We start from the raw sequence: 26,687 nt of genomic DNA, 5'->3' as shown, positions 1-26,687 counted from the left end.
TTGCAGGCTTTGGAGAAGAAAGAGCATGCTTACCAGGATGTTGCTTGATTTGGAGGGTATTAACTATTGGGAAAAAATTGGATGAACTTTGTTTTTACTTGGACATCAAAGGCAGATGGATGATCTGATAGAAGTTTACAAACTTATGAGATGTCGAGGTAGAATGAATGGGTTGAGACTTTTTCCTGGTGTAGAAATGTCAATCACTAGGGAGATTGATAAAAAGCAGGAAAAGTTTAAAGAAGATATCAGATATCAGGGTGGTAAGTGTCTGGAACGTGCTGCCGGAGGAGGTGATGGAAGCAGATACAGTTGCAATTGACATATACATGAATTGGCAGGGAAAAGAGGGATACAGACTGCATAAAGGAAAAGATTTTTAAGTTTAGAAAGGTGTCATGTGTCATCATAGGCTTGGTGGGCTGAAGGCCCTGTTCCTTTGCTGTACTGTTCTTTGTTCTTTCTATCAACATTCCTTCAGTGACACTGAAAACAAAATTCCTGCGACTCCCTATGGGTCTACCTACAACAAATGGTCATCAGTATTTCAAGGCTGTAGCTCTTGCGAAATAAATGCTAGCCCAACCAGCAATGTACACCACCTATAAGTAAATAAATTGTAAAAAGTAAACCAATGGTATGTCCAGAGGAAGTGTGAATGGTAGAATGATTAATGTGCTGACTGAATGCAAAATCAGGAGAAAACTAAAGAAACAACATGGAGGCAGAGATTACAGTCCAAAACAATTTAATTCACGTTCTGGAAGGCAGTAGAGTATCAATTAAAAGATCGGATGGTATTCCTAAAGTTTGATTTGAGCTTCAGTGTAACCCTGCAGGAAGCTGAGGACAAAGAGGTCTGAGTGAGAACAAGGTGGAAAATTAAAATGATATCAACTAAAAGCTCAGAATCCCACCACAGACTGAATGGAGGTGTTTCACAAAGTGGGCACCCAATCTACTATTTCTCCCTCATGTGACATAAGCCTCATTATGAGCAGGGAACGTTGCATTCTAAACTGAGTGAAATATGCGTAAATTGCTGTTTCACTTGAAAAGAGTGTTTGACACAGTGGATGGTGAGAGAAGGTGAAATGAAACATGACACATTTGGTGCACTTGAATGGAATATGCTTTGAGGAAGGGAGGGTTTTTTGAGGGGATTGAGGAATGGCTGAGGGTGTTGTGGAGAGAACTGGCCCTTTAGAATGCTGAACGGAATTGACAGAATCACCCTGGAAGTGGCAGACATGATGAAGGATGATCACTGCTGAATATTCCACTCTTCAGAAATATCCTTGCATTCCTTCCCTAACACTTAATTTGGATCTCCCCATTCCCTTCCACAAAAAAGACATTTCCCAACCACTACAATACCTAACTGCTTCTCGGCTGCAGCCTTTTCCAGCACTTTCACCCAAAAAGTAACTACACCTGTCATTTATCCAGGTATTCAGGCAGAGATTGGGGGGGAAATGACACTGTTAAAACGAAAGACACTTGGGGAGAACCTCAGGTTTCTTGGACATAATTTCTCCCCTGTTCTGAAACCCTTCTACAGTAAACATTGGGGCCATTGATTCAAAGAATTCTTTGTTATAATCACCATACACAGTTCTGTTCATGCACTTGACAACCTCAGGTCACTGAAGTATGTGATTCTTGACATCCTAAGTGGTACTGTCACTCCCCTAACATCTATTGCTTATGAACAATGAATCTTACATGCTTTCAAATGAAATGGCATAATGATATCGCTAATGAATGATTTTTGAAACTCCTGGTGATAAATGTGTTGCCTTACACGTGTAAGAAATGTTTTCATTGCATAAATATTTATGGTTTTAACAAACATGAGTTTTGTTTTCAGTTTTGCATAATTTCCTCTAACTACTAGTTTCAATTTATGACCAATCAACATGACATAGGGCAATTTTCTTCAATTATAGCTTGTAGTGATTGTAACAAGTTCAGCCAGCTGGACCTCATAGAATATGAGTTCTCAGATCAGTGCGTGTATTTTGGTCCAATCAGGAAGCCTTGGCCCACAGATATAAACAGGAGTGTCAAAGACTCTTGCTTACTGACGGCTGGCTTCGAGGGAGCTGGATCAGTGTCAGGATCTTGGAGTATAAATAATTTGAAAGATTTGGCATTGTTTTCAGTGGAAGGTTTTTGTTGCTGTATGCATGTTCTGGTGTGATACAGGAGATGCAAATGAAAGCTGTGCATTTTCATTGTGCTAAGTGTAGGTGAAGAATAAGGATGGAATAGATTGAAATGCAGTCTTCAGCCTGTTGGCTTTTCACTTTGCTAGGTTTTCTAAAGAACAATCTTTTCTTCTGTTATTAGATTTTAGGAGTTCCTGACCACTGACACTAAATATAATCAGTTGACCATTTGCAAGGAATTCCCAGTTTAAGTTTCTAAGCAGAAGTTTAGATGTGCACACGGTTAACTAATGTATCCTAAGTATACAATCTATGACAATTGAGGATGGCTCACAGGTATCAGTGGAGAACAGGCAGTTGACAATGTAACTAATTACCTAAATTTGGAAGGATGCTCTAGCTGTAGCTATCTTTCCCAGATGTTCAAGTTTTCTTCCTTGGATCTTCCCTCAATCTCTTCTCTATTTTCCTTCTGAAGAAGACAGCTCCCTCGTGTGGACTGCTGTCTGTAAGGACCACTTGATGAGGATTGCCCTCTGAGCACTGGTGGATATAGTTTATTTCTTGGGCTGGTAGCCTAGAATCCTCTGGGTCAATGGACATGGAACAATTATTCATAACATTAGTATAATTGTTTTCCTGCCTGCCAAACTTTATCTCCAGGAAAATTTTTGTTTTTGGAGCAAAACTTTTCTTTTTTAAACCCTGTTGATAATAAGGTAAACATGGTTATTTATCTGGTCCTTTAATCCACTTGTGGGATTATAGTGGTCTTGGTGGTCTTAATTGTCACTTTCATTTTACTGGTGAAATGATTTACATTTGGGGAAATAACAACTGTTCCAGGAATCAGTTAAATGAGCCTCATGCTATGTAGGAAATGCTAAAAGATTTTTGGGGGACCCATAACTTCTACATAATTTTGACCCATAATTTGTCTGCATGTCCTGCTAATAATTTTACTTTCTACTGAGCAAGAATGCAAGCATGATGCCGAACATTGCTAAATATGTACTAGAGAGTCACATCATCTTGACTGTTGATGGTTTCTAGTCAGGCTTGGTGGATTGCTTTCCTCTCTCTACCAATTGTTCTCATCCATCATGAAAACATACTCTTTCAATTTGCCCTTAATCTGATCACTCCTTTTATCCAGGTCTAAACATCCCTTAAATACAATGTCAGTGCATGTCTGTTTGGTGTCACAAAATAATAGCATTTGAGGAGGGGTAGGTGGGGAATACCTTAGGTGTACCCATCTTATTCTTTAACAAAAACAGGAAGTGCTAGTGAAACTTAGCAGGCCTGACAGCATCTAGAGAGCGGAATAAGAGTTAACATTTAGAGTCCAGTGACTCCTCTTCATAATGGAAAAGGTAGTATATACGCTGATGGACTAGTGGAGGATGAGAAGTGAACAGAGGAAATGGAGATTGTTGGTGATGATGACCTGAAAAAGAGAGAGAAATGCTGGTAGTGTACTAATGAGAAGATAAATGATTGGAAATTGGTTTGAAATGAAAATGATTGAAAATTTGTTGGCTGTGCTGGGAGCAACCCATACAAAGCAAGACCTAAGTATGGGCACAGGAGATGAAAATAGAGGAGGGAATTTATGGTATCAAATTATTAACCATGATGCTGACACCTGAAATCTCTAAGGTACCTAGGTGGAAGATGAAATGCTGCTCCTCAAGCAATCAGTGTTAGAGCACCGCAACAGGCCTGAGACAGAAATGTTGCCATAGAAATACATTTGTAATTTTATATTGCTTTTCTCTTGTTCATTTTGCTAAACTTTGTGAGAAGTTGGCTGAATGTCTTCTATATTTAATCAACTTTTCCTTAAGTGTGTGCTGAACATTTATCCTTTCGAAATACACTGTGTTCCAGACAGCCTTTGATTTTCATGTGATGCTTGTTCGCTTGTCACATTAATGGTTCTCTTCATTTTAATTAAAGTCAACATAGAACATAAGTATGAAAAGAGTCAAAACCATATCTTGTACGCTTTACAAAAAATAGCTAACAAACAACTATCTACTTGCCACTAACAGGCAACTATTAGAAAGTACTAATTTTTTTTTAGAAAGATATGTATATATAATGCTATGTGTGGTCTTATGAGAAAAGTGTGTATCCTGGATTTTTCATTCATTTTGTTCCTCAGAAGTCCAACCAGTATTGTTTCATTTTAAGTTGCTCATTACTACCACACTTCCTATTTTTAACAGATAAAATAGGAACTGTCCTATTAAGTTGAACAGTATGAACTTTCCATGAACCCTGATTGGAGATAATACTGAGGTGCTTTCATTCATGAAAACATTCCATTTTATATGCATCATGCTACACAGCTAGAGAGCTGGGTGTAAGGGCTCACAATCAACCCCTGCTGCCTCAGCTGATAGAACATAATGGTTGTAAGTTCTACCAATATTTAATGACTTGAGGGGAGGGTTCTTTCAGAAAAGGTTTATTTATGGGGGTCTGAGCACTGCTGACAAAGCCAGCATTTATTACTCATCTTTAATTGCCTCTGAGCCAGTGGTGAGTTGCTGCCTTGAGCTACTGCCAACACACCTAATGTTGCATGGAAAGGAGTCCCAATCTTAAGAGTCAGAGACCGCAGGGAATGGTCCCAAGATGAATGATGTTGGTGTATAGGTTGGCTGCTGTTATTAGTGGATAGTGTTGGTGGATATTTGCACACCGTGTATGCTTGGTTGAGAGGGGTCAGTATGTGGCCTGTAGAGAGTGAGGTTGAGCCCTTGAGAGGAGTGCGAAACATCATGACCAAGCGCTTAAAGACTGTGCTGGTAACTATATCTCTAAGTTTTTCTATTTTTAGTAAGAAAGGCTACAATGTTTAACATTTTAAGTTTGTTTTCCTTATTTTCTACTTTTTAACTAAGATAGTACCTAGGTATCAGAGATAATGGGAACTGCAGATGCTGGAGAATTCCAAGATAATAAAATGTGAGGCTGGATGAACACAGCAGGCCGAGCAGCATCTCAGGAGCACAAAAGCTGACGTTTCGGGCCTAGACCCTTCATCAGAGAGGGAGATGGGGAGAGGGAACTGGAATAAATAGGGAGAGAGGGGGAGGCGGACCGAAGATGGAGAGTAAAGAAGATAGGTGGAGAGAGTGTAGGTGGGGAGGTAGGGAAGGGATAGGTCAGTCCAGGGAAGACGGACAGGTCAAGGAGGTGGGATGAGGTTCTCCCGGAAGCTGCCCGGCGGGTCATGGGAATAACGCCGCCGGATCGCTAGTCGGCATCGTTTATGGTCAGAACTACGACGGTATCTGATCGTCTTCGAACCTCCGACTTTCGTTCTTGATTAATGAAAACATTCTTGGCAAATGCTTTCGCTTTTGTTTGTCTTGCGCCGGTCCAAGAATTTCTCCTCTAGCGGCACAATACGAATGCCCCCGGCCGTCCCTCTTAATCATAGCCTCAGTTCCAAAAACCAACAAAATAGAACCGGGGTCCTATTCCATTATTCCTAGCTGGAGTATTCAGGCGACCGGCCTGCTTTGAACACTCTAATTTTTTCAAAGTAAACGCTTCGGACCCCCAGGACACTCAGCTAAGAGCATCAAGGGAGCGCCGAGAGGCAAGGGCTGGGACAGGCGGTAGCTCGCCTCGCGGCGGACCGCCAGCTCGATCCCAAGATCCAACTACGAGCTTTTTAACTGCAGCAGCTTTAATATACGCTATTGGAGCTGGAATTACCGCGGCTGCTGGCACCAGACTTGCCCTCCAATAGATCCTCGTTAAAGGATTTAAAGTGTACTCATTCCAATTACAGGGCCTCGAAAGAGTCCTGTATTGTTATTTTTCGTCACTACCTCCCCGAGTCGGGAGTGGGTAATTTGCGCGCCTGCTGCCTTCCTTGGATGTGGTAGCCGTTTCTCAGGCTCCCTCGAGGTACCTTTGTACTTAAGATGGCACTGTAAGTGGTGACTTGTAAATTTTTCACTGTACTTATGAGTACATGTGACAATAAACCCAATTCAGTTCAATTCAAAGAAAATGGGAACTGCAGATGCTGGAGAATCCAAGATAACAAAATGTGAGGCTGGATGAACACAGCAGGCCAAGCAGCATCTCAGGAGCACAAAAACTGACGTTTCGGGCCTAGAGCCTTCATCAGAGAGGGGGGTGGGAAGAGGGTTCTGGAATAAATAGGGAGAGAGGGGGAGGCGGACTGAAGGTAGAGAGAGTGTAGGGAGGGGATAGGTCAGTCCAGGGAAGACGGACAGGTCAAGGAGGTGGGATGAGTTTAGTAGGTAGATGCGGGTGCGGCTTGGGGTGGGAGGAAGGGATGGGTGAGAGGAAGAACAGGTTAGGGAGGCAGAGACAGGTTGGATTGGTTTTGGGATGCAGTGGGTGGAGGGGAAGAGCTGGGCTGGTTGTGTGGTGCGGTGGGGGGAGGGGACGAACTGGGCTGGTTTAGGGATGCGGTGGGGGAAGGGGAGATTTTGAAGCTGGTGAAGTCCACATTGTTTGTCTGCAGCCTAATGGTATCAACTGCACCTCACAGTCGCCAACCATTTCCACTCCCCCTCCCATTCTTTAGATGACATGTCCATCATGGGCCTCCTGCAGTGCCACAATGATGCCACCCGAAGGTTGCAGGAACAGCAACTCATTTTCCGCTTGGGAACCCTGCAGCCTAATGGTATCAATGTGGACTTCTCGAGCTTCAAAATCTCCCCTTCCCCCACCGCATCCCTAAACCAGCCCAGCTCTTCCCCTCCACCCACTGCATCCCAAAACCAGTCCAACCTGTCTCTGCCTCCCTAACCTGTTCTTCCTCTCACCCATCCCTTCCTCCCACCCCAAGCCGCACCCCCATCTACCTACTAACCTCATCCCACCTCCTTGACCTGTCCTTCTTCCCTGGACTGACCTATCCCCTCCCTACCTCCCCACCTAAACTCTCTCCACCTATCTTCTTTTCTCTCCATCTTCGGTCCGCCTCCCCCTCTCTCCCTATTTATTCCAGAACCCTCACCCCATCCCCCTCTCTGATGAAGGGTCTAGGCCCGAAACGTCAGCTTTTGTGCTCCTGAGATGCTGCTTGGCCTGCTGTGTTCATCCAGCCTCACATTTTGTTATCTCAGTTCAATTCAATCCTTGTGGCACACTTGTAACAATTCTACTTCTGAGTTAGGAGACCCAGGTTCAAGTCCCATCCACACTACAAGCACATTATAACATCTTTGAACAAGTTGATTATAAACAGTCATAGAGGTCTACAGCATATTAAAAAGATCCTTCAGCCCACTCAGTCAGGGCCAGTTAAAAACAACAAAGGGAAATAGGGGCTAATTTGATGCAGATTTTCTTTCTTTGTAGAACAGTGTTGGTTTCATTTCAGTAAAGTGGGCCTATGGTGGGAAAGTTTCTATAATTTTTGATGCATTGCTATAAGTATTGTACAAGCTTGTTCATGCTGTTGTGCTGCAGGTCTCTTTAGCATTATGTTGAAGCTTTCAAAGCTTTGGTTGTGTTCCGTTGGAAAAACTACTGGCCACAGGTTTGATTTTGTCAGCAGAGGCCTGCCTGAGATTCTTCATCACAGGATGCAGGAGAGAGGGTAAAAGAACAGGAATGTGCATCTTTACAGTAAATGGAATGTTCTGCATAATGCTTATTTTTGAGAGGAAATGACTTGTGTTTGTGTGGTCAAGTATCAAACCTTATGGTGGAGGTCTAACTATAATTCTGTCAATGGGTGAAAAGCATGCAGGTTTTACAACTGAGCCCCCACACTGTTGGCCAAGTATTAGAAGTGAAAATGGTCATAACTCCTTAACCTTAATGAAGGTTAGGTAATAATATTTTAAGTAGGTGCACCAAGAATGAAACTGCCAATGCCCTTGCAGTTGAGACTAACAGCACTTTGGACAACATGCCATTTGACTCTCAGATTACTGTGAACTAAATATCATGCTTGATGACATTTCCTTGTTACTTAGAATGAATGGGCAATTCCAGGGTTTTACCACAAGGTAGATGCTATGAACTTTTAAAGGAGTTTAAATTGTTGCAACAGCCAACTTGTTAACTTGTGGGTTAACCACACAAACAGAAGTTGCAAATCTGTGCTGTCCATACAAATGTGGACAATTGTCAACTCTATTTCAAACATCAGTTGTTGAAATAACTGTTAGTCTAATATAATATGTACAGGTACTAGTAAATTGTGGTGTATAAAATATTTCTGTTGAGGTTTGTTACACTGCATGTGTAAACCACCAAGACAAATGTGAAAAAAACTTCTCACTTGTTAGACTACCAAGACTGTTAAATAGCTTTAGGCCATTTTTTTCAGAAAAAATATATTTCACCTATTTTACACTACCTATCCAAAATTTCCATCAACAACTTTGCCAGAGTCTGCGGGGTAGAACTATTCAATGGTATGCTAATTATCAAGACCTATGGAATTCAACTTGCATCGCAGGCCAGAGGCTGGTGGTTTTATGATATGTGCAATGTTTCTCCAACCTGCAAGAATGTGTTAAATGAGCTCAACAGCTCCATTTCTAAGGCCATAGTTGGGATTCAAAGTATGACCTATTGTTTCCACTCAATGATAGAGACATGGGATTTTCCAATGTGGGAGGTCCCTGTCTTTGGCCCTCAGTTTTATGACTGAGATCAAATAATTGATGTAATTTGTAGCTGTAATGCTGTGGAATACAAAAACTTAAATCCAGTCCTATTGAAGTATTTTTGTAAATGACTCACTGATAATGCTCTTGATATTCCATGAACTCAAATTCCATTGACTTATTCTGACACTTTTTTACAATTAAAATGTTTATTTTATTTTCTGTGTAAAACTTTCTGTTCAGAAAAATTACTTCATTAAGGTAATATAAAATATTCTTGCTTACAGGTTCAGCCAAACTGGTCTATCTATTACAAATGAGATTATTACTTCTGGGAACATGCTATTAGTCACTTTTAGACTGACAGAGTGTGACCTTTCACAATATTCAATTACATTTCTGCAAGTACCAACAACAGGTAAGGAGAATAAATTGTTCTTCCTTTTTACAGAAAAGTAATTCCTTTAGACCTTGAGTCATTAGTTTTGTTATGCATTACAATTCAAAATAGTAGGGGCAAAGTTTCTTCAATTATTCCTATAATGATTGATAAGTAGTTTAACGAGCATATCTTTTTATTTTTGTTTGATTGTGAATTGAAATAAAAAGGTCTGTTTTTAAAACTAATACTTGTAAAAAGGATTGCTGCACGTTGACAGTCCTTTTAAGTATTTAAAATGCTATTTATTTAAGTGTAGGAAAGTCTAGTTGCAGACAAGCTGGGGCTAAGCAATGTGTACATTGGAGATTCAGGTGGCATTAGGTCACCATTTAATTTGAGAAATGGTGACCATTTGTTAGTTACAAAGTCTTTTGCCTGCCAATAAATTTGATTGGCCATCAGATAGCTGAACATCGTGGGTGTGAATGTCAGACTTCTGGAAAACAAAGAGCTGTCTTTCTCTTCAGCTTGAAGAAAGCCAATTTATTTCCCTCACCGCTTTCTGTAAGTTGTGACTTATAACCACTAAGTCAGAGACATAATCAATGAAAATACCAGGAGAAAGAAGATTGAGGATAGGTGCCATTAATGTCCTTCTCCATCTTTCCCTCTGTCCATGAAACCCATTTTTTCTTATGTCTTTGTCTGTGTGGGGTGGAGGAGTTTATAAGGGTGTAGCATCAGATACAGATTCTCAATTGTTTACCTGTGGCTAGAATCTCTTTGTAATAAGTAGTAATTCTTAAGTGCAGAAACTAGATTCATGTTTTGTTAGATAATAAAATGTGAGGCTGGATGAACACAGCAGGCCAAGCAGCATCTCAGGAGCACAAAAGCTGACGTTTCGGGCCTAGACCCTTCATCAGAGAGGGGGATGGGGAGAGGGAACTGGAATAAATAGGGAGAGAGGGGGAGGTGGACCGAAGATGGAGAGTAAAGAAGATAGGTGGAGAGAGTATAGGTGGGGAGGTAGGGAGGGGATAGGTCAGTCCAGGGAAGACGGACAGGTCAAGGAGGTGGGATGAGGTTAGTAGGTAGATGCGGGTGCGGCTTGGGGTGGGAGGAAAGGATGGGTGAGAGGAAGAGCCGGTTAGGGAGGCAGAGACAGGTTGGACTGGTTTTAGGATGCAGTGGGTGGGGGGGGAAGAGCTGGGCTGGTTGTGTGGTGCAGTGGGGGGAGGGGACGAACTAGGCTGGTTTAGGGATGCAGTAGGGGAAGGGGAGATTTTGAAACTGGTGAAGTCCACATTGATACTATATGGCTGCAGGGTTCCCAGGCGGAATATGAGTTGCTGTTCCTGCAACCTTCGGATGGCATCATTGTGGCAGTGCAGGAGGCCCATGATGGACATGTCATCGAGAGAATGGGAGGGAGAGTGGAAATGGTTTGCGACTGGGAGGTGCAGTTGTTTGTTGCGAACTGAGCGGAGGTGTTCTGCAAAGCGGTCCCCAAGCCTCCGCTTGGTTTCCCCAATGTAGAGGAAGCCGCACTGGGTACAGTGGATGCAGTATACCACATTGGCAGATGTGCAGGTGTGCTTAATGTGGTATACTGCATCCACTGTACCCGGTGCGGCTTCCTCTACATTGGGGAAACCAAGCGGAGGCTTGGGGACCGCTTTGCAGAACACCTCCGCTCAGTTCGCAACAAACAACTGCACCTCCCAGTCGCAAACCATTTCCACTCCCCCTCCCATTCTCTAGATGACATGTCCATCATGGGCCTCCTGCACTGCCACAATGATGCCACCCGAAGGTTGCAGGAACAGCAACTCATATTCCGCCTGGGAACCCTGCAGCCATATGGTATCAATGTGGACTTCACCAGTTTCAAAATCTCCCCTTCCCCTACTGCATCCCTAAACCAGCCTAGTTCGTCCCCTCCCCCCACTGCACCACACAACCAGCCCAGCTCTTCCCCCCCCCCCCCACCCACTGCATCCCAAAACCAGTCCAACCTGTCTCTGCCTCCCTAACCGGCTCTTCCTCTCACCCATCCCTTCCTCCCACCCCAAGCCGCACCCGCATCTACCAACTAACCTCATCCCACCTCCTTGACCTGTCCGTCTTCCCTGGACTGACCTATCCCCTCCCTACCTCCCCACCTATACTCTCTCCACCTATCTTCTTTACTCTCCATCTTCGGTCCGCCTCCCCCTCTCTCCCTATTTATTCCAGTTCCCTCTCCCCATCCCCCTCTCTGAAGGGTCTAGGCCCGAAACGTCAGCTTTTGTGCTCCTGAGATGCTGCTTGGCCTGCTGTGTTCATTCAGCCTCATATTTTATTATCTTGGAATTCTCCAGCATCTGCAGTTCCCATTATCTCTCATGTTTTGTTAATCTAGTTCTATAAGATAGGGAAACTGGGGAATCTGCATTCTTTTTAAAGAATCTGTAATTTTCGTAACAGCATGAGGAATAACTAGATGTAAAAAGTTTTTAGTCATTTATGTTGTTTTTATGCCATAATTTTCTTCATCTCTTGACATTTGTTGGAACAGGGCTGAAATGTTTAACAATAGTAAGCAGCTAATGACTAAAACTGCATCAGTGTACAATAGATTATCAAGCATGGAATGCACGAAATGTGAAGGGTCCGTCCCAGACATGGACAGTAGTTCACCTCTAAATGTTGTTTCGTGTGTATAATAGGCATGTTCTGTTTGTGATTAAGAGCAGTTGATAAATTGGGGGAGGATTAGGAGACACACTAGGAAAAAAAAATCACTGTCAAGTACCTGGCCTATGGAAGAAAAAATGGCTTATTTTTGTACTTTGTATGGTATTGTGAATTAACCTACATAGAAGATAAACCAGCTCCTACTTCTTCCTTTTACTAAATCCATGTTTGCCAGATTAACATTACGGTGAAACGGAGCAGAAGGCTGGCTAAAAAATGTATATTAACTTCACATTTGCAGACCCGAGTTTAGAGACTGACAACATACATATTTCAGGGGAGAGCCTAGAGATGTCTGCACATGGAGTTTACATGCAACACAAGTGCAAAAGTTTAAGAATGGGGAAAGAAGTAAGATTGCCCAGAAGATGGCTTGCATCCTGGCACTGTTCCAAAAGAGACAGATGTGAACAGCATAGGCTCATTGTACACACAGATGTTTGAAGTTAACTGTGTTGCATCAGCATGTCTGCCCACAGTATGAACTACAATCTGTCTGCTGCATTTTAAATAGTATTGAAATCATGCCAGTAACTTTAGTCAGTTGTATGGGTGCTTGAGATCAATACAGAATGCCCGTGACACTTTCTATGAAAGTTTAAAATGCTGCTACCTTGGCTCGAGGCTCTAACTATGGAACTTCCAAATGAAACTTAGTGTTTATTCTGCTTCCAGCATCCTTTCAGGCAGTGCATTTCAGTTATCAAATCTCACTCTGTGTAATATAACGAGACCTCATCTAACCTCTGGCATTTTTCCTAACTATTTAAAATATGTTTGTTGATTATTGACCTTCATTCAACTGAAATAGTTCCTCCCTTTTGTAGCTAATCTCAATCCTTCATAATTTTGATCGTCTCCCTAATGTTCCTCTTAAGCCCGTCTATTCTAAAGATATCTGTGCATGGTCATCTCCTAAGTTAGGGGCTGCATAGGAAAGGTAGGTTGATGGTGCAGGTTCATGAGTGAGGACTTGGGGAAATGTGAAGCCTGTAGAGTTTATGGATGAAAAACTGATAGAACTGTGGGTACTGGAAATCTGAACCAAAAACAAATTCCTGGCAAAATCTCAGCAGGTTTGGCAGCATCTGAGAAGAGAAATCAGAGTTAATGTTTCCAGTCTGGTGACCCTGCTTCAGAACCAGGCCTGAAATGTAAAGAAGGGTCTAGGCCTGAAACGTCAAGCTTTCTTGATCCTATGATGCTGCTTGGCCTGCTGTGTTCATCAAGCTCTGTGCCTTGTTATGCCTGAAATGTAAACTGATTTCTTGCCACACACGTGGTGAAATCTCAGCAGGTCTGGCAGCATGTGTGGCAAGAAATCAGTTGACATTTCGGCCCAGTTCTGAAGAAGGGTCATTGGACCTGAAGAGTTAACTGATTTCTTGCCACACATGCTGCCAAATCTGAAATTTTTCCAGCAATTGCTGTTTTTGGTTCAGATATCTTTTTGTTTATGGGCTATCCCACTGTGGTGCATCTCTTGTGGTAACATGGGATGGAAATCGATGAGCGATCTGATAGGGCAGGATAATTAATGAGGCAGGTTTGGCAAGATATGGTAATATAAGTTGGGGATGGGGGAGTTGAGAACTCCAAAAATAGAAAGCGGTGGATGAGAAGTTTAAGAAACTTGTATTAAGAAATAATGAGCTGTATTAGTAACTTGCTAAAGGATTTTGTGAAGAAACATTAACTAAACACACCAACAATTGAATGCAAAAGTTTGTAGGGAAGAAACCAAGTATAGCCATCCCAACTAAAACTTGCAAATGCAAACAGGTGATTCTTCACTGAAGTTTCAGCACCTAAAGTTGTTTGAAAGAGTTGAATCATTGCTGATATTTACAATAAAATTCATTCACCTAGTTCTTGTATAGTTTAATGGTTTGAGTTTTTGCTTTCCTTTTGTATGTGATAAACTATGCTTTTTAAGAAGTACATTGGCATCCTCTTGTGATACGTTCAATGTGGTGGGCTAAGGAGTGGCAGATGGAGTTTAATTTAGATACATGTGATGTGCTACATTTTGGAAAAGTAAATCGGTGCAGGATTTACACACTGGTGGTAAGGTCTAGGGGAGTGTTGCTGAACAAAGAAACATTGGAGTACAAGTTTGTAGTTCCTTGAAAGTAAAATTGCAGGAAATGGGGCAGTGAAGGCATTTGGTATGCTTGCCTTTATTGGTCAGTGCATTGAGTACAGGAGTTGAGACATCATGCTCTGGCTATACAGGACATTAGTTAGATCACTTTGGAATAATGTGTTCAATTCTGGTCTCCCTGCTAGAAGGATGTTGTGAAACCTGAAAGTGTTCAGAAAAGATACGCAGGATGTTGTCAAGGTTGGAGGGTTTGAACTAGAAGAAGAGGCTGAATAGGCTAGAGCTTTCTTTCCTAGAGTATTAGAGGCTGAGGGGTGACCTTGTAGAAGTTTATAAGATTGAGGGTCATGGAGTGAATAGCCAAGGTCTTTTGGCTAGGGCAGTGGAGTCCAAAATTAAAGGGTGTCGGTTTAAGGTGAGGGGGAAAGATTTAAAGGGATCTAAGGGGAAACTTTCTCTCAGAATGGTGCATGTACAGAATGAACTACTAGAGGAACTGGTGGAGACTGATAAAATTGCAACACTTAAATAATATCTGAATAGGAAGGGTTTAAATGGAAATAGGCCAAATGCTATTAAATGGGACTAGATTTACTTAGGATATCTGGCCTGGACAAGTTGGACAGAAGGGCCTGTTTCCATGAAATACAGCTCTGATTCTATGACTAATCACCAAAGCTCAAATTGCAAAACATAAACTTGGCTTGATAGACTAAGTTTTAACTCTGGGATTTTACGTCATTACTACCAATAGTTGGAAGCATGAAGTATCATACCAGAATTTGCCAGATGAGTAATACTTCAGATATTTTTTCTCCAACAGGGAGACATTTGAGAATGTTACATACTGAATGATGAAATGCTGTCTTGAAATTTGTGCTGAGCCTAACTGGAGCACTGCAGAAGGCCTGAGATAGAAACGTTGGTATAGGAACAGTGGTGTGTTGAAGTGGCAGGATCTGAACAGCAGCATCTCATCTTCTGTTTGAGGACCCTGCCAGCCTCTAGGACTCCACACTGACTTCAATAACTTTAGAACTTGATTGTGTGCTTCCATGTCTTTAACCAATTCCTGACACCCTCGTCCTGTCATGATATGGGTTGCTTTCAACACAACTATTCTATTTTTACTCACTCTTAACGCTCATTGTCACTTATTCAGCTTCTCTTCCATCCTGGGTTACTATTAACAATCCGATCTCCCTATCAATTTTGTATTTCTATCAACATAGAACATAACAGCACAGTACAGACCCTTCAGCCCTCGATTGTTGTGCTGACCTGTCATACCGATCTGAAGCCCATCTCTTGGCTCTATCTCCACCTAATTAGTCACCTCTTCCTGACTACCTTCCCTGTCTTCAGTACGACTTATGCTTTTTCCTAGCTGCTATCAGCACTGAAGTCACAAGATTCAAAATGTTAACAATGTTTTCTCCCCACAGATGCTGCCAGACCTGTTGCTATTTAGACCATGAGACATAGGAGTGGAAGTAAGGCCATTCGGCCCATCAAGTCCACTCCGCCATTTAAATCATGGCTGATGGGCATTTCCACTCCACTTCCCTGCACTCTCCCTGTAGCCCTTGATTCCTTCTGAGATCAAGAATTTGCCGATCTCTGCCTTGAAGGCATCCAACGTCCTGGCCTTCACTGCACTCCAGCAATTCTCCAGCAATTTGTTTTTGTTTTGGATCTTCAACTTCCACCATTCTTGAGACAGTTGCTGAGAAATCCTGCCACCTACATTTACAGCTGGCTTAAGAAATTATAACCATGCCAACTATCTTTTTAGTAGAAGCAAGCCTTCTGTTATCTGTACAGGGCTAAATTAACTCAGTTCTGCTTTACTTTTGCAGCATGTGGTGGTATCCTTGCTGGAATGAATGGGAGTTTCACATCACCCAGTTACTTGAACAATCATCGAGAAGAAATAAATTGTACATGGAATCTGAAGGTAACTTGCAGGGAAACTGGCTCCTAAAAATTTGGCAGAACAAAGCTAAATTTTCCATTTGGTAGGACTATGTCTCTATAGAACACTGTTGTTGGATATATAATTTGTCACAAGTGTAGATGAAGAAAGAAGGAAAATTATTTAACAAATAAATTCTTTACAATTTGTATTGCATACATTCTCACACACTGGAAAGCTGAAAGAAAATTCTGTTCTTTACAGAAAACAAAGCCCATATGCTAAAAATGCCTGATCAATAAGTCTAACACTCTATTGTTGTATCAGAGAAATTAGGAACTGCAGAGGCTAGAGAATCTGAGATAACAAAGTCTAGACCTGGATGAATACAACAGGCCAAGCAGCATCTTGGCACAAAAGCTGACGTTTCGGGCATAGACCCTTCATCAGAAAAGAGGGGGGGAGAGGGTTCTGAAATAAATTGGGAGAGAGAGGGGGCGGATCAAAAATGGACAAAGAAGAAGATAGGTGGAGAGGAGACAGACATGTAAAAGGGGTGGGGATGGAGCCTGGGGAGGTCGAGAGGGGATAGGTCAGTCCAGGGAGGACAGACAGATCATGGGGGCGGGATGAGGTTAGTAGATAGGAAATGGAGATGCGGCTTGAGGTGGGGATAGGTGAGAGGAAGAACAAGCTGGGGACGTGGGCATGAGCTGGGTTGGTTTTGGGATGTAGTGAGGGGAGGGGAGATTTTGAAGCTTGTGACATCCACACTGATACCATTGGGCTGCAGGGTTCCCAAATCTGCTAATGCGGTATACTGCATCCGCTGTACCCGTTGTGACCTCCTCTACATCGGGGAAAGCAAGCGGAGGCTTGGGGACTGCTTTGCAGAACACTTACACTCTGTTTACAATAAACAACTGCACCTCCCAGTCACAAACCATTTCAACTCCCCCTCTGATTCCTTAGACGACATGTCCATCCTGGGCCTCCTTCAGTGCCACAACTATGCCACCCGAAGGTTGCAGGAACAGCAACTCATATTCCGCTTTGATACCATTGGGCTGCAGGGTTCCTATGTGGATTTCACAAGCTTCAAAATCCTCCCCACCCCCCCACCACAACTGCATCCTAAAACCAGCCCAGCTCATCCCCACCTCCCTAACCTGTTCTTCCCCTCTCCTATCCCCTCCTCCCACCTCAAGCTGCATCTCCATTTCCTACCTATTAACCTCATCCTGCCCTTGACCTGTCCCCTCCCTACCTCCCCACCTACATTCACCTTTACTGGTTCCAGCCCCGCCCCTCTAACATGTGTCTCTCTTCTCCTCTATCCATCTTCGATTTTTTTTCCCCCCTATTTATTTTGGAACCCTCTCCCCCTCCCCCTCTTCTGATGAAGAGCCTAAGATGCTGCTTGGTCTGCTGTATTCATCCAACTCTACACTTTATCTCCTTTTGTTGTATGTTTGTTAGAGCTGTTTCTATATCCTCATGATGACCCTAAGTGCCTAATAGCCAAAATTCTCGCTAAATTGTCCTGATGCAGTCATGCAGTAGTTAGGACATGTCTGTGCAGGTGACATACAAGTTATATACAGTTAGTTATCCCTTCAATATAAAGTTAAAGGGACCAGATGTTGCAATTTTTGGACTTCGAATAGTTGTGGAAAATCAAAGGGATGTTGCTCACTGAAGTTATTTGTTTTTAAGTTGTAATTGTGCCTATCTTAAATTATGTTCAATTTTCAAGACAATGATATATTCATTAGCTGGGGTGTTTGGTAGAGATCTGGTAGTTATGTAGGTGAATGTCAAGGTCCAGTAGGTTCTGCTATAGAGGAGTTATGATAATGCAGATCTTCGACATCTTAGACAAGATTCTGGCTTGAGATTTCCTCTCCTCATGTTTCTGTTCTCTTCTGATGTTTGGTTTATTTGGAAGGACTGTTTTATGTTTGGTTACACCAGGAATAGTGATTGTAGGTAAGCTTCATCCAGGACATAAAGTTGATATCAAAATTCCTTTCGTAATGCTTCCTTTGACTGTCATGATAATGCACCCCAGAACTGAGCTGTGCATAGAAGATTTGCCTTGGTAAGCAAGTGTCAGGCATTCTGGTCAAATGACCAATCCAATTCAATTGTGACTTTCTCAATATGTTATGATTACGCAACATGCTAGCTCAATGAAGACCTCATTGTCTAGTACATAGTTCCAATCTCACAGGCATAGAGCTGTGAGCAAGACTTTCAGTTTGGTAAGCAAATTATTCCTCTTAATTCCCAAACTGACGATCAAAGTTTGTTGAAGGCAACACCCTTGTTATCAATTCTTGCATGTGTTTTGTTGCCGATATAAACTGTTCAAGTGTGCTGTTGAGAAATCAACTTATTCACTGCTGACAGCAGGGCTCAAAACACTTTTGTAGGGCCGTTCTTGAAATTTCTCAGACTACATTTTGGTTTCTCAGTTCTTATTCCTTCATTAGATTACACAGTTACTTATCAACATAAGCAAAGTTATTTTATTATACAGAAAAGGATTGAACTCTCTAAAATGCATTAGAAGAATTAATCAATATCTAAGTAATTATCATCACTCCATTAAAGATAAAGCTACAAACTGCAAAGGAAGCCTTCATTTCCTAGACACCACAGTATTTCAAATGGCACAAGATGTCGCATAAAAATCGTGGACATACCTCAATACACACAAAGCTGTCATTCTAAGCACTCTTTTGCCACTGGTGAGGTCACAGCTCAATGATTGCATGTTTGTCTCTGTAACAAAGCCATTGACGCTCAAATAATTTAGTGTGTAAAGTTTTTGTGAAATCATTTTGAAATAAAATTATTCAATTTTAAATTCTTCAATTGACAGTATTAATTATCATCCAGTGTACTTCCCCAACCCCCCCCCCCCCCACCCCCTCCCCACCCCCTCCCCACCCCCATATACTAGCTCTTGAACTCCTATAGTTTTAATCTGGAGATTCCACTTTAATTTGAAAACAAATATTATTATTTCCATTTCCATGTTCCCAGTTAAATGAGTCATCTCAATTTTTAAAATTGGTTTTCATCCCTTTTCAGGCCCTCTCTACCAATTGTTTTCACTGCAGCTCTTCTCTCTGCTCCCATATCCACAGCTCCTATCTGCATAGGTGAAAAATCAGTTGAAAAAAATACTAAGGAATGAATGTACTGGTCATACTGGAGCACTTTCTGAGGTATATAAAATAAGTTGGACCAGTGTATATCACTCCCAAGTTTTACTCCCTCTTCCTTGTGGGTTCCCAACTTTGCAGCCTCACTTCACCTAACAAACACCTTTTCCCAGACCCTGTCTTGCTGCCAGCCTTAATCACATCTTTGTAAATGGACCCACTGGTTGACCTCTTTGGCCTTGCCTGCTGGTCTCACTTACCAGCCTTATTCCTATGCCTGGCAGTCTTGCTTCTTATTCATGCCTCCAGCCTGTTTACAGCTGGCACTTGCCCTGCTCCTTAAATCACTGACTGCTTTTCTTTTGCATTTAAATCTGACAGGCTCACTGAGAACTATCAGCAGGAAGCAAGGGAGAAAAAAGGCCTGTGACTGGAGGTGCAGTTCCTCACCATTTCATCTGCTACTTATGGAAGCTACTTTTCTCTGGTTACACCCATGGGTGAATTTTACAGGGCAATTTGGGGACTGTGGATTTTCCTCCTGTCCTCATATATATTGAGCACTAGCTGATGACTTCTAGTCATGAACTGAAACTTTAGGCAAAGGATCAGACTTTTCTGGAACAGGCTGGTATATTATTTCAGTTTACTTTATACCGATCATAAGGCTGAAGTTCTCACATACAAGAGAACAAGTCCCTGCTACACTGCACATCCAGTTATGAACAAGCAGGATATATGTAGTCATTACCAAACAGTAAACTGTAAAGAATGTCCTGGGAGATCTTGGTCTTCATTTGGTGTCATCTCAGATTGAGCAGCTTCTTGTCCATGTGATATCTCATTCTAATGTGGCAAAGTGGTGACATACTGGTAATGTCTCATGATTAGTAATAAGGAACCCCAGGCTAATGTTCTGGCAACATGGTTTGAATCCAAGGATGGCAGATTTTTAATTATAGAATTTTTAAAAAATCTATTTTAAAGATGGCCATAAAAACGAGGATCAAATATAAAGATGTTGATTTTGTTGTAAAGTCCCATCTGGTTCATTATTATCCCTTTAGGAAAGGAAATCTGACCAGACTTGGTCTGATCCACATGAGACTCCAGACCACATTGTTATGTGGTCATCTCATAACTGACCTCTGAGCAATCAGGGATGGATATTAAGTGCTGACCTTGTCTTAGGACCCATACTCCATGAGGGGGGGGGGGGGGGGGGGGGGGGAATGCCAGGACTACAGTCATGGAAAGCAACAGAGACCATAGCAGAGAAAAACATGTTGAAAAGGCTATCGTTAGCGCGCACACACCTGTTTTTAAGTCCTCAGAGACCAGAAAAGGTCAGAAGACTCACCATCATCCAAGACATATTCACACATGCTGTCCTGGAACTGTTGAAACATTGTGGTGAATTCCTCAGGGCAGTGAATTTCTCCATTACCTTCCAAAGGCCTGCTTGGCTGAATGTATCAAAAACCTTGGTCAGGTCAATAAGTGTAGTGGAGCAGTTAATTTGCTATTCTTGAATTTCTCCTGGAAATATTGAGTTGTAAGCACCATGTTCTTTGACTTCCTCTGAAACCACACTGTCTTTCTGGCAGGAGATCCCAGTTAAGGCATTGAACTCAGTATTGCTGAAAGATCCTGGTGAAGATTTTTACAGAACTCAGTTCCTCTCTGTAAGATTGACAATGGAAGCATCTTTGTATTCTTGCAGGATGATTCTTCTCTCCCAGAGAGTTCAGTTAGCTGTGTGACCAGGCAGTGAACTCCAGCCTATGAGATTGCAGCTAGGATAGCTTCACTTCCTGGTTTTTGGCCACTATACAGGAGTTTTATTATAATATTTTTGATGGCTGGGTCATCAGAAGTTTTCTCCTTTATGATGGATGAAAACTGAGGATGTTGTTAAAACACTCTGTCCATTTTCCCAAAATCTGGGCTTTTTTCTCCTGAGCTGTATGGTAAGAATTGGTGGTCAACCAGTCGTCTTGGTTTGGTCAAGTTTCAGAGAATCACTGAATTTCTTCGAGTGTTTCTGGTCTATATAGTTCTGATGTTCTTGTGCTTTCTGATTCAGCCATGCCTTGACGATGATGACCAGTTATTACGAAAACCTGTGGAGGTGATGTTTGTCTTTCAGTAGTTTTTGGATTATGCCATTGAATTTATCAAAATAATCTTGATGTCTTTGACAATATTTAGTTTAATAGATCTAATTTGTTTTATTGGTTTTAATGAGGCAGTCTTTCACTGAAACACAACAAGCAATGTTGTAGAGATAAGTGTAGAGCTGGAGGCCAGGCAGCATCAAAGGAGCAGGAAATTTGACATCTCGGGTTGGGACCCTTCAGAAATTCCTCAGACATTTCTGAAGAAGGTTTTCGACCTGAAACGTCAACTTTCCCCTCCTCTGCTGCCTGGCCTACAGTGTTATAGAACATAGAACAATATAGCACAGAACAGGCCCTTTGATGTTGTGCTGACCTGTGAACTAATCTAAGCCCCTCCCCTACACTATCCCATCATTATCTATTTGCTTATCCAAGGAAGTCCTCCAGTTCCTTCAGCTTAACACTGTTATCTCTGACTCAAGCATTGGCAGTTTTTACTATTTCTAAGCATCGTTGCAGATTTACTTTTAACCAAAAAAGTAAGTTTTCTGCATGAAAGAAAAGATAAGAGAAAAAAACCAAAATGATTCACATGTAACCTATATTTAAAGATTTTAAAACACATGGTAAAAATATATTACTCCTAATCCCAAAAGGCTCCCAATACAGTAGTCAAACACCAGAAAGAATTCCCTTCTCTATCATTCATTGGTTCTAACTATGCTCTGGCTACGGTTCCCAATTGAGAGATTCTGATAACTTTTTACTTGATTTGTCAGCTTAAACACACTCCAAGTAATGCAGTATTAATTAAACACCTTAGGTCTGGAACTTTTAAACTAAACTCTTTATATACTGTGGTAACCTATTTTTAACAACTCTAAACAAACTTGATCCCTTTCTTAGCACAAGCGCTTTATGAATCCAGCTTCAGCTAAGAACCCTTCAGAATTGCCCAAACTGAAACAAAATTAAAACATTTCTAGCCCCTAAAAGCAAGTTAGAATTTCCTATTCGAAATTGTAATGCATGACACTATTTACTTTTAATCGTTAAATGCTCCCATTACTCTCCAGGAAGTCTTTCTCTCTCATTGTTCTAAAGGAAATCATCATGGCTATAGAAGTGCTTCTACAATAATTATTAAACCACTGGGATACACATACAATCTATATGCCATGAGATGAAATTCAAAAATACAAACTCAAAAATGAATGCTATTAAAATATACATAAATCTCTCATTTTAAATAGCACTAGGTTAATTTCTTTTGTAATGCTGAATGAGAGAGAAATGTTAATCAATTGGGAGAAGTCACTGGTGTTCTTCAAACAATACTGTGGGATTTTACGTCAAGCTAAATATGAAAAAAAACTGAAATAAAACAAAGACTGGAGATGATGAAAATCTGAAACAAAAGCAGAAAGTGCTGGAGGAACTCAAGTCTGGCAACAGCTGTGGAGAGAAAGCAGAATTAACAATTCAAGTCTAGTGATCCTCCTTCAGAACTGAACTCAATGTTAACTCTAAGATAATAAAATGTGAAGCTGGATGAACACAGCAAGCCAAGCAGCATCTCGGGAGCACAATGGTAACTCTGCTTTCTCTACAGACACTGCAAATTTTCCCTTGGCAGTAATTATTTCAGTTAAAAGGTTATATCTGTAACAATACAGCAATGGTCTAGAGTCACACTGGAGGCACTCCTACATGTGCTGAAGGCTTAGAATGGTGTTCGAACAGCATCTTCTGATTTTTGTCAGCTGAAAATGCTACCAATTAGGTCATTGATTTGGAAATGTAAGTTTATTTTTTAACCTTCATCTCCAATGGGAGTATCTCCATTTGTCAAATGTGGTCAGTCTAATATTTAGACTCCTCACATTGGTTTGACAACAGATGTTTGTCCCAGCTTGTGAAAAATACCCTCAGTTGACATAAACACATAATAGGAAATGCTGCATTGTCAGATACACTGGCCTTCAGATAACATTGAACTGACGTCTGCATTTTCCAGTGTTTCAGATGAAATTGAAGATGAATGGAATTTATCAAAATCTGAGGTTCATTCAGTTAGTGCCTCTTTCAACCAACAACATAAAACAATAAAGGAAACGTGTAGCTATCCTGCCATTTGTACAACTTGTTTGTGTAAAATTAATACTACACTTGATGACATTGTAATTGTCAATGCATTTCTAATGAGTGTATTGTACATGAGAGCTCTGAAATTTCTAAAAGATGGTAGAAACTAGATAGTGCAAGCATTTCTTTATTTTTAGAAATGTTTACTTTTCCTCATTTGGTTATTGTAAAGGATGTATTTATGTTCTGTGACAAGGATACATTTAGGTTAATTGTAAATTAGCTATGTAAAACATTTTATGTAGCATAGAAGATCATATTGAATAGAAACCCTGGTGTTTTCTTTCTCAATGCTGTAGGTTCAAGAACATTTTAGAATCATCATATTTTTCAAAGAATTCAAGCTGGGAGGCTTTTCACTGATTGACGAATCATGCATGGCAGATTATCTGGAAGTTGATGGTCAGAGGTGAGCAAAACATGAAACAGCAATGGTCTTAATTTTGTAATTTTTTAATAACATTTTATTGCAATTGATTTGGCAGACAACAAAACAACTGTTTAAAGTTGGTAACTGACACGAAATAAAAACAAAGACTGAATAAAATAGCTTACACATTAAGGCACCTTGGAACAAAACAGTTTGTCAAAATAACAATGAAGCTAATGATGCTCGCTCACTGTTACTTACTCTTAAAAGACAAATTCAAGTGAGAAGCAGGTATACAATTGAATGTGAATTGTCAAACTTTGCTGTTTGTGTTGTATCACTTTATTTTTAGCTTTACAAAAACAATATTTCATTTCACTGTGCACTGAAAGTCATGAAGTTTTGTTTATTTCCTAAGTACAATTAAACTCACTGGTAATTAGGGCCCTGTAGCAATATGATAGTTGTCTTTTGTGCCCAATCAACCTCATTAAAATTTAAGTATCACAAGTGCATTTGTTCATATTTTAAATTTGAGAGATTTTAAAATAAGCACGTTCTATCTCCGGTATTCTTTCTCTCTTAATCCAATCTTTCTTTCTCTTCTATTTCTTTCTGTAACTGATTTGACATTGAATTCAGCTTCAGCCATCATCACTTCTGTTTAATTTCTAGTCTCACTTATGAAGCAGATAATTTATTTTCTGTGGGCATAGTTCTAAAATGTCCTGATTCCCTCAGTGCAGTGTCATCAGTTCACTTGCAGCAACTTTGTGGGCAAAATGTTCTTGTGCAGGAATGAGTTCAACTAAATGGCAGACATCTGCTCTGTCACATGGATGTAAAAGATTATACAGCATTATTTCTAAAAAGAGCAGGGGAGTTCTCCAGGCATCTTGGCTATTATCATTCAACTAACACCTTAACTGATTTCATTGTGTTTGTATGAGTCTTCTGAACACAGTGGCGGTTATGTTTCCTTCATTACAACAGTATTATACTTCAAAAGTACTTCAACTGTCAAATGCTTTCGCATAATCTGAGGTCTTGAAACATCTTATCTAAATTCAAATTTTTATTTAACGAGTCGCATCTACTTGACTTGTACTGTTTAACACTGGATTCTGAATTAAAGTTCCTGTGAGCTGAATGCTTGCTTAGTATAATATTGGCTGCAGGTATACCCATGGTGTGGCACAGTGGCTAGCACTGCTGCCTCGTAGTGCCAGGGACAGAGGTTCCATTCCATCCTTGGGTAAAAACCATAAGAACTGTGGATGTTGTAAATCACGAACAAAAACAAAGTTGCTGCAAAAGCTCAGTAGGTGTGGCAGCATCTGTGAAGGAAAAACAGTTCATGTTTCTGAACTTCTGAGAAGTTCAGGGTGGATATTATCTTTCACGCCCTATTTCCTCAGGAAGGGTTGGTGAAACTTCCTTCTCTAATGTGTTAATGGACTACTTGTACTTCAGCACTGCTAACTGGTGTTGCTCTGATGCTGTAATCACACCAATGACTTGTACAATATAGTTGCTTCAGAGTTTAGCAAATTGCCTCACAAAGTACACTTCAATAATGTAATAATAGCTGATTACTGTTCAGCTGATCTTAGTCAGCAAACACTCTCTCCCCTTTTAAACAGTGGAACTGCACTGCAAGTATATGGACTAGTTATCACAGTAACCAGGTGGGTATTCCTGTTACAAGGTGAAATATCTACATATTTAATCTGATTATAATTAAAGTGCGAGTAAGATGCAAATTTGAAAATTCAGATATTATGGTGAAAATCACAAGTTTTTTGGAGATGTGAAGTTGCAACAGGTCATGCACTAATCCTGGTGCTAATATTTGTGGTATCCCACCACTAATAAAATTTAAAAATCATCAGTAGCTATTCAACTGTAATTGTTCACTTAGTATTTTGAGGTTTATGATATCAAAAGGTTGAAGAGCCAAGACCAGATACTGGAATTTCCTTCCATTCTTTTGATACATTCTACATTACATGGCTAACTCTTAATGTTTGTTGAGCTTACATAGCACACCACTGAGGTCAGAAAATAATTGCTGCTTGGAGGAACATCACTACGTACTCTGAGCTACTAGAAATTATACTGTTTACCTAAGGAGTACCCTCTGGAGCAACCAATAGGTTCACCCATGTTTGATCTACCTCATGGGCATGGGGTATGCTCTTAGATGCTCCTCACAACATCCTGCTTCTTCCACTGGTACCATGCACTGTTTTTGATGCAGAAAGGGCAGAGCAGAGTAAATTGGTGCATGCCTTCAAAGTATGTGGAGGTGTACAAACAACTTTTATAATATACATCCTGAGAGATCAAGAAGAAATGAGGATGGGCTGGTGATGAATATAAAGCAAAGCGTGTCAAAATGTGAGTGAGGAAGGAGAACTGGAGGAGTTGCTGATTTTGCAAATGCTAGAATGGCAGAAGAGAATAGTATCTACATTGAAAGCAGAGAGAAGAAAGAATGACTGCTTAAAATAAGGAGAGATGTTGCAGTGAGTTCTTATGATCTAGTTGTTGAATATGTGGAAGGCATGAAACAGGAGTGAAGGAGATTTGTGCATGACTTTGCACCCCTTGTAAGCTTAATCACTTTCTACAGTGAAGCTAGGACATGGGATTTACGGTACCAGCCCTGGTTAGCTTCACCACCTCTTTGTAGGCTGACAAGATAATCATTGTTCTTCAGTTCCAGTGGTGCTGAAGAACTGTATCCCTCTTACTAGACTTCCTCCAGCAGGATCATCAGTCAGGCATCCATACATCTGGCAGCAGCTCTGTGGCATGTTACTACCAATATATTTGTCTCCACACAGTTCTAATGAAATCTTTCAGAAGTCAATACAGCTTTAAGAAAGATGTCCCAGTTTTAAATTGGTGTGCAGAGGGTCCTGAAAATTGCAGAT

General features: G+C 41.0%; 1 protein-coding gene across 3 annotated transcripts in view; it reads left to right on the top strand.

Moving 5' to 3' along the window:
- LOC125457041 (suppressor of tumorigenicity 14 protein homolog) overlaps positions 1 to 26,687 on the top strand; it is a 56,513-nt gene that overhangs the window by 24,670 nt on the left and 5,156 nt on the right. For 2 of the 3 annotated variants that reach the window (XM_059650269.1, XM_059650268.1), the window contains exons 8-10: positions 9,088 to 9,218; positions 15,885 to 15,982; positions 23,678 to 23,787. In XM_059650269.1, the coding sequence (XP_059506252.1) occupies positions 9,088 to 9,218; positions 15,885 to 15,982; positions 23,678 to 23,787 (339 nt within the window). Of the gene's footprint in view, positions 1 to 9,087; positions 9,219 to 15,884; positions 15,983 to 19,494; positions 19,550 to 23,677; positions 23,788 to 26,687 lie in introns of those variants that run through there. The other variant, XM_059650270.1, reaches the window with a different exon arrangement.

This window comes from Stegostoma tigrinum, chromosome 12, assembly GCF_030684315.1.
Source record: "Stegostoma tigrinum isolate sSteTig4 chromosome 12, sSteTig4.hap1, whole genome shotgun sequence".
Classification (NCBI taxonomy): Eukaryota; Metazoa; Chordata; class Chondrichthyes; order Orectolobiformes; family Stegostomatidae; genus Stegostoma; species Stegostoma tigrinum.
The sequence above is the reverse complement of the archived record's forward strand: the minus strand, read 5'-3'. Positions and strand labels throughout refer to the sequence as shown.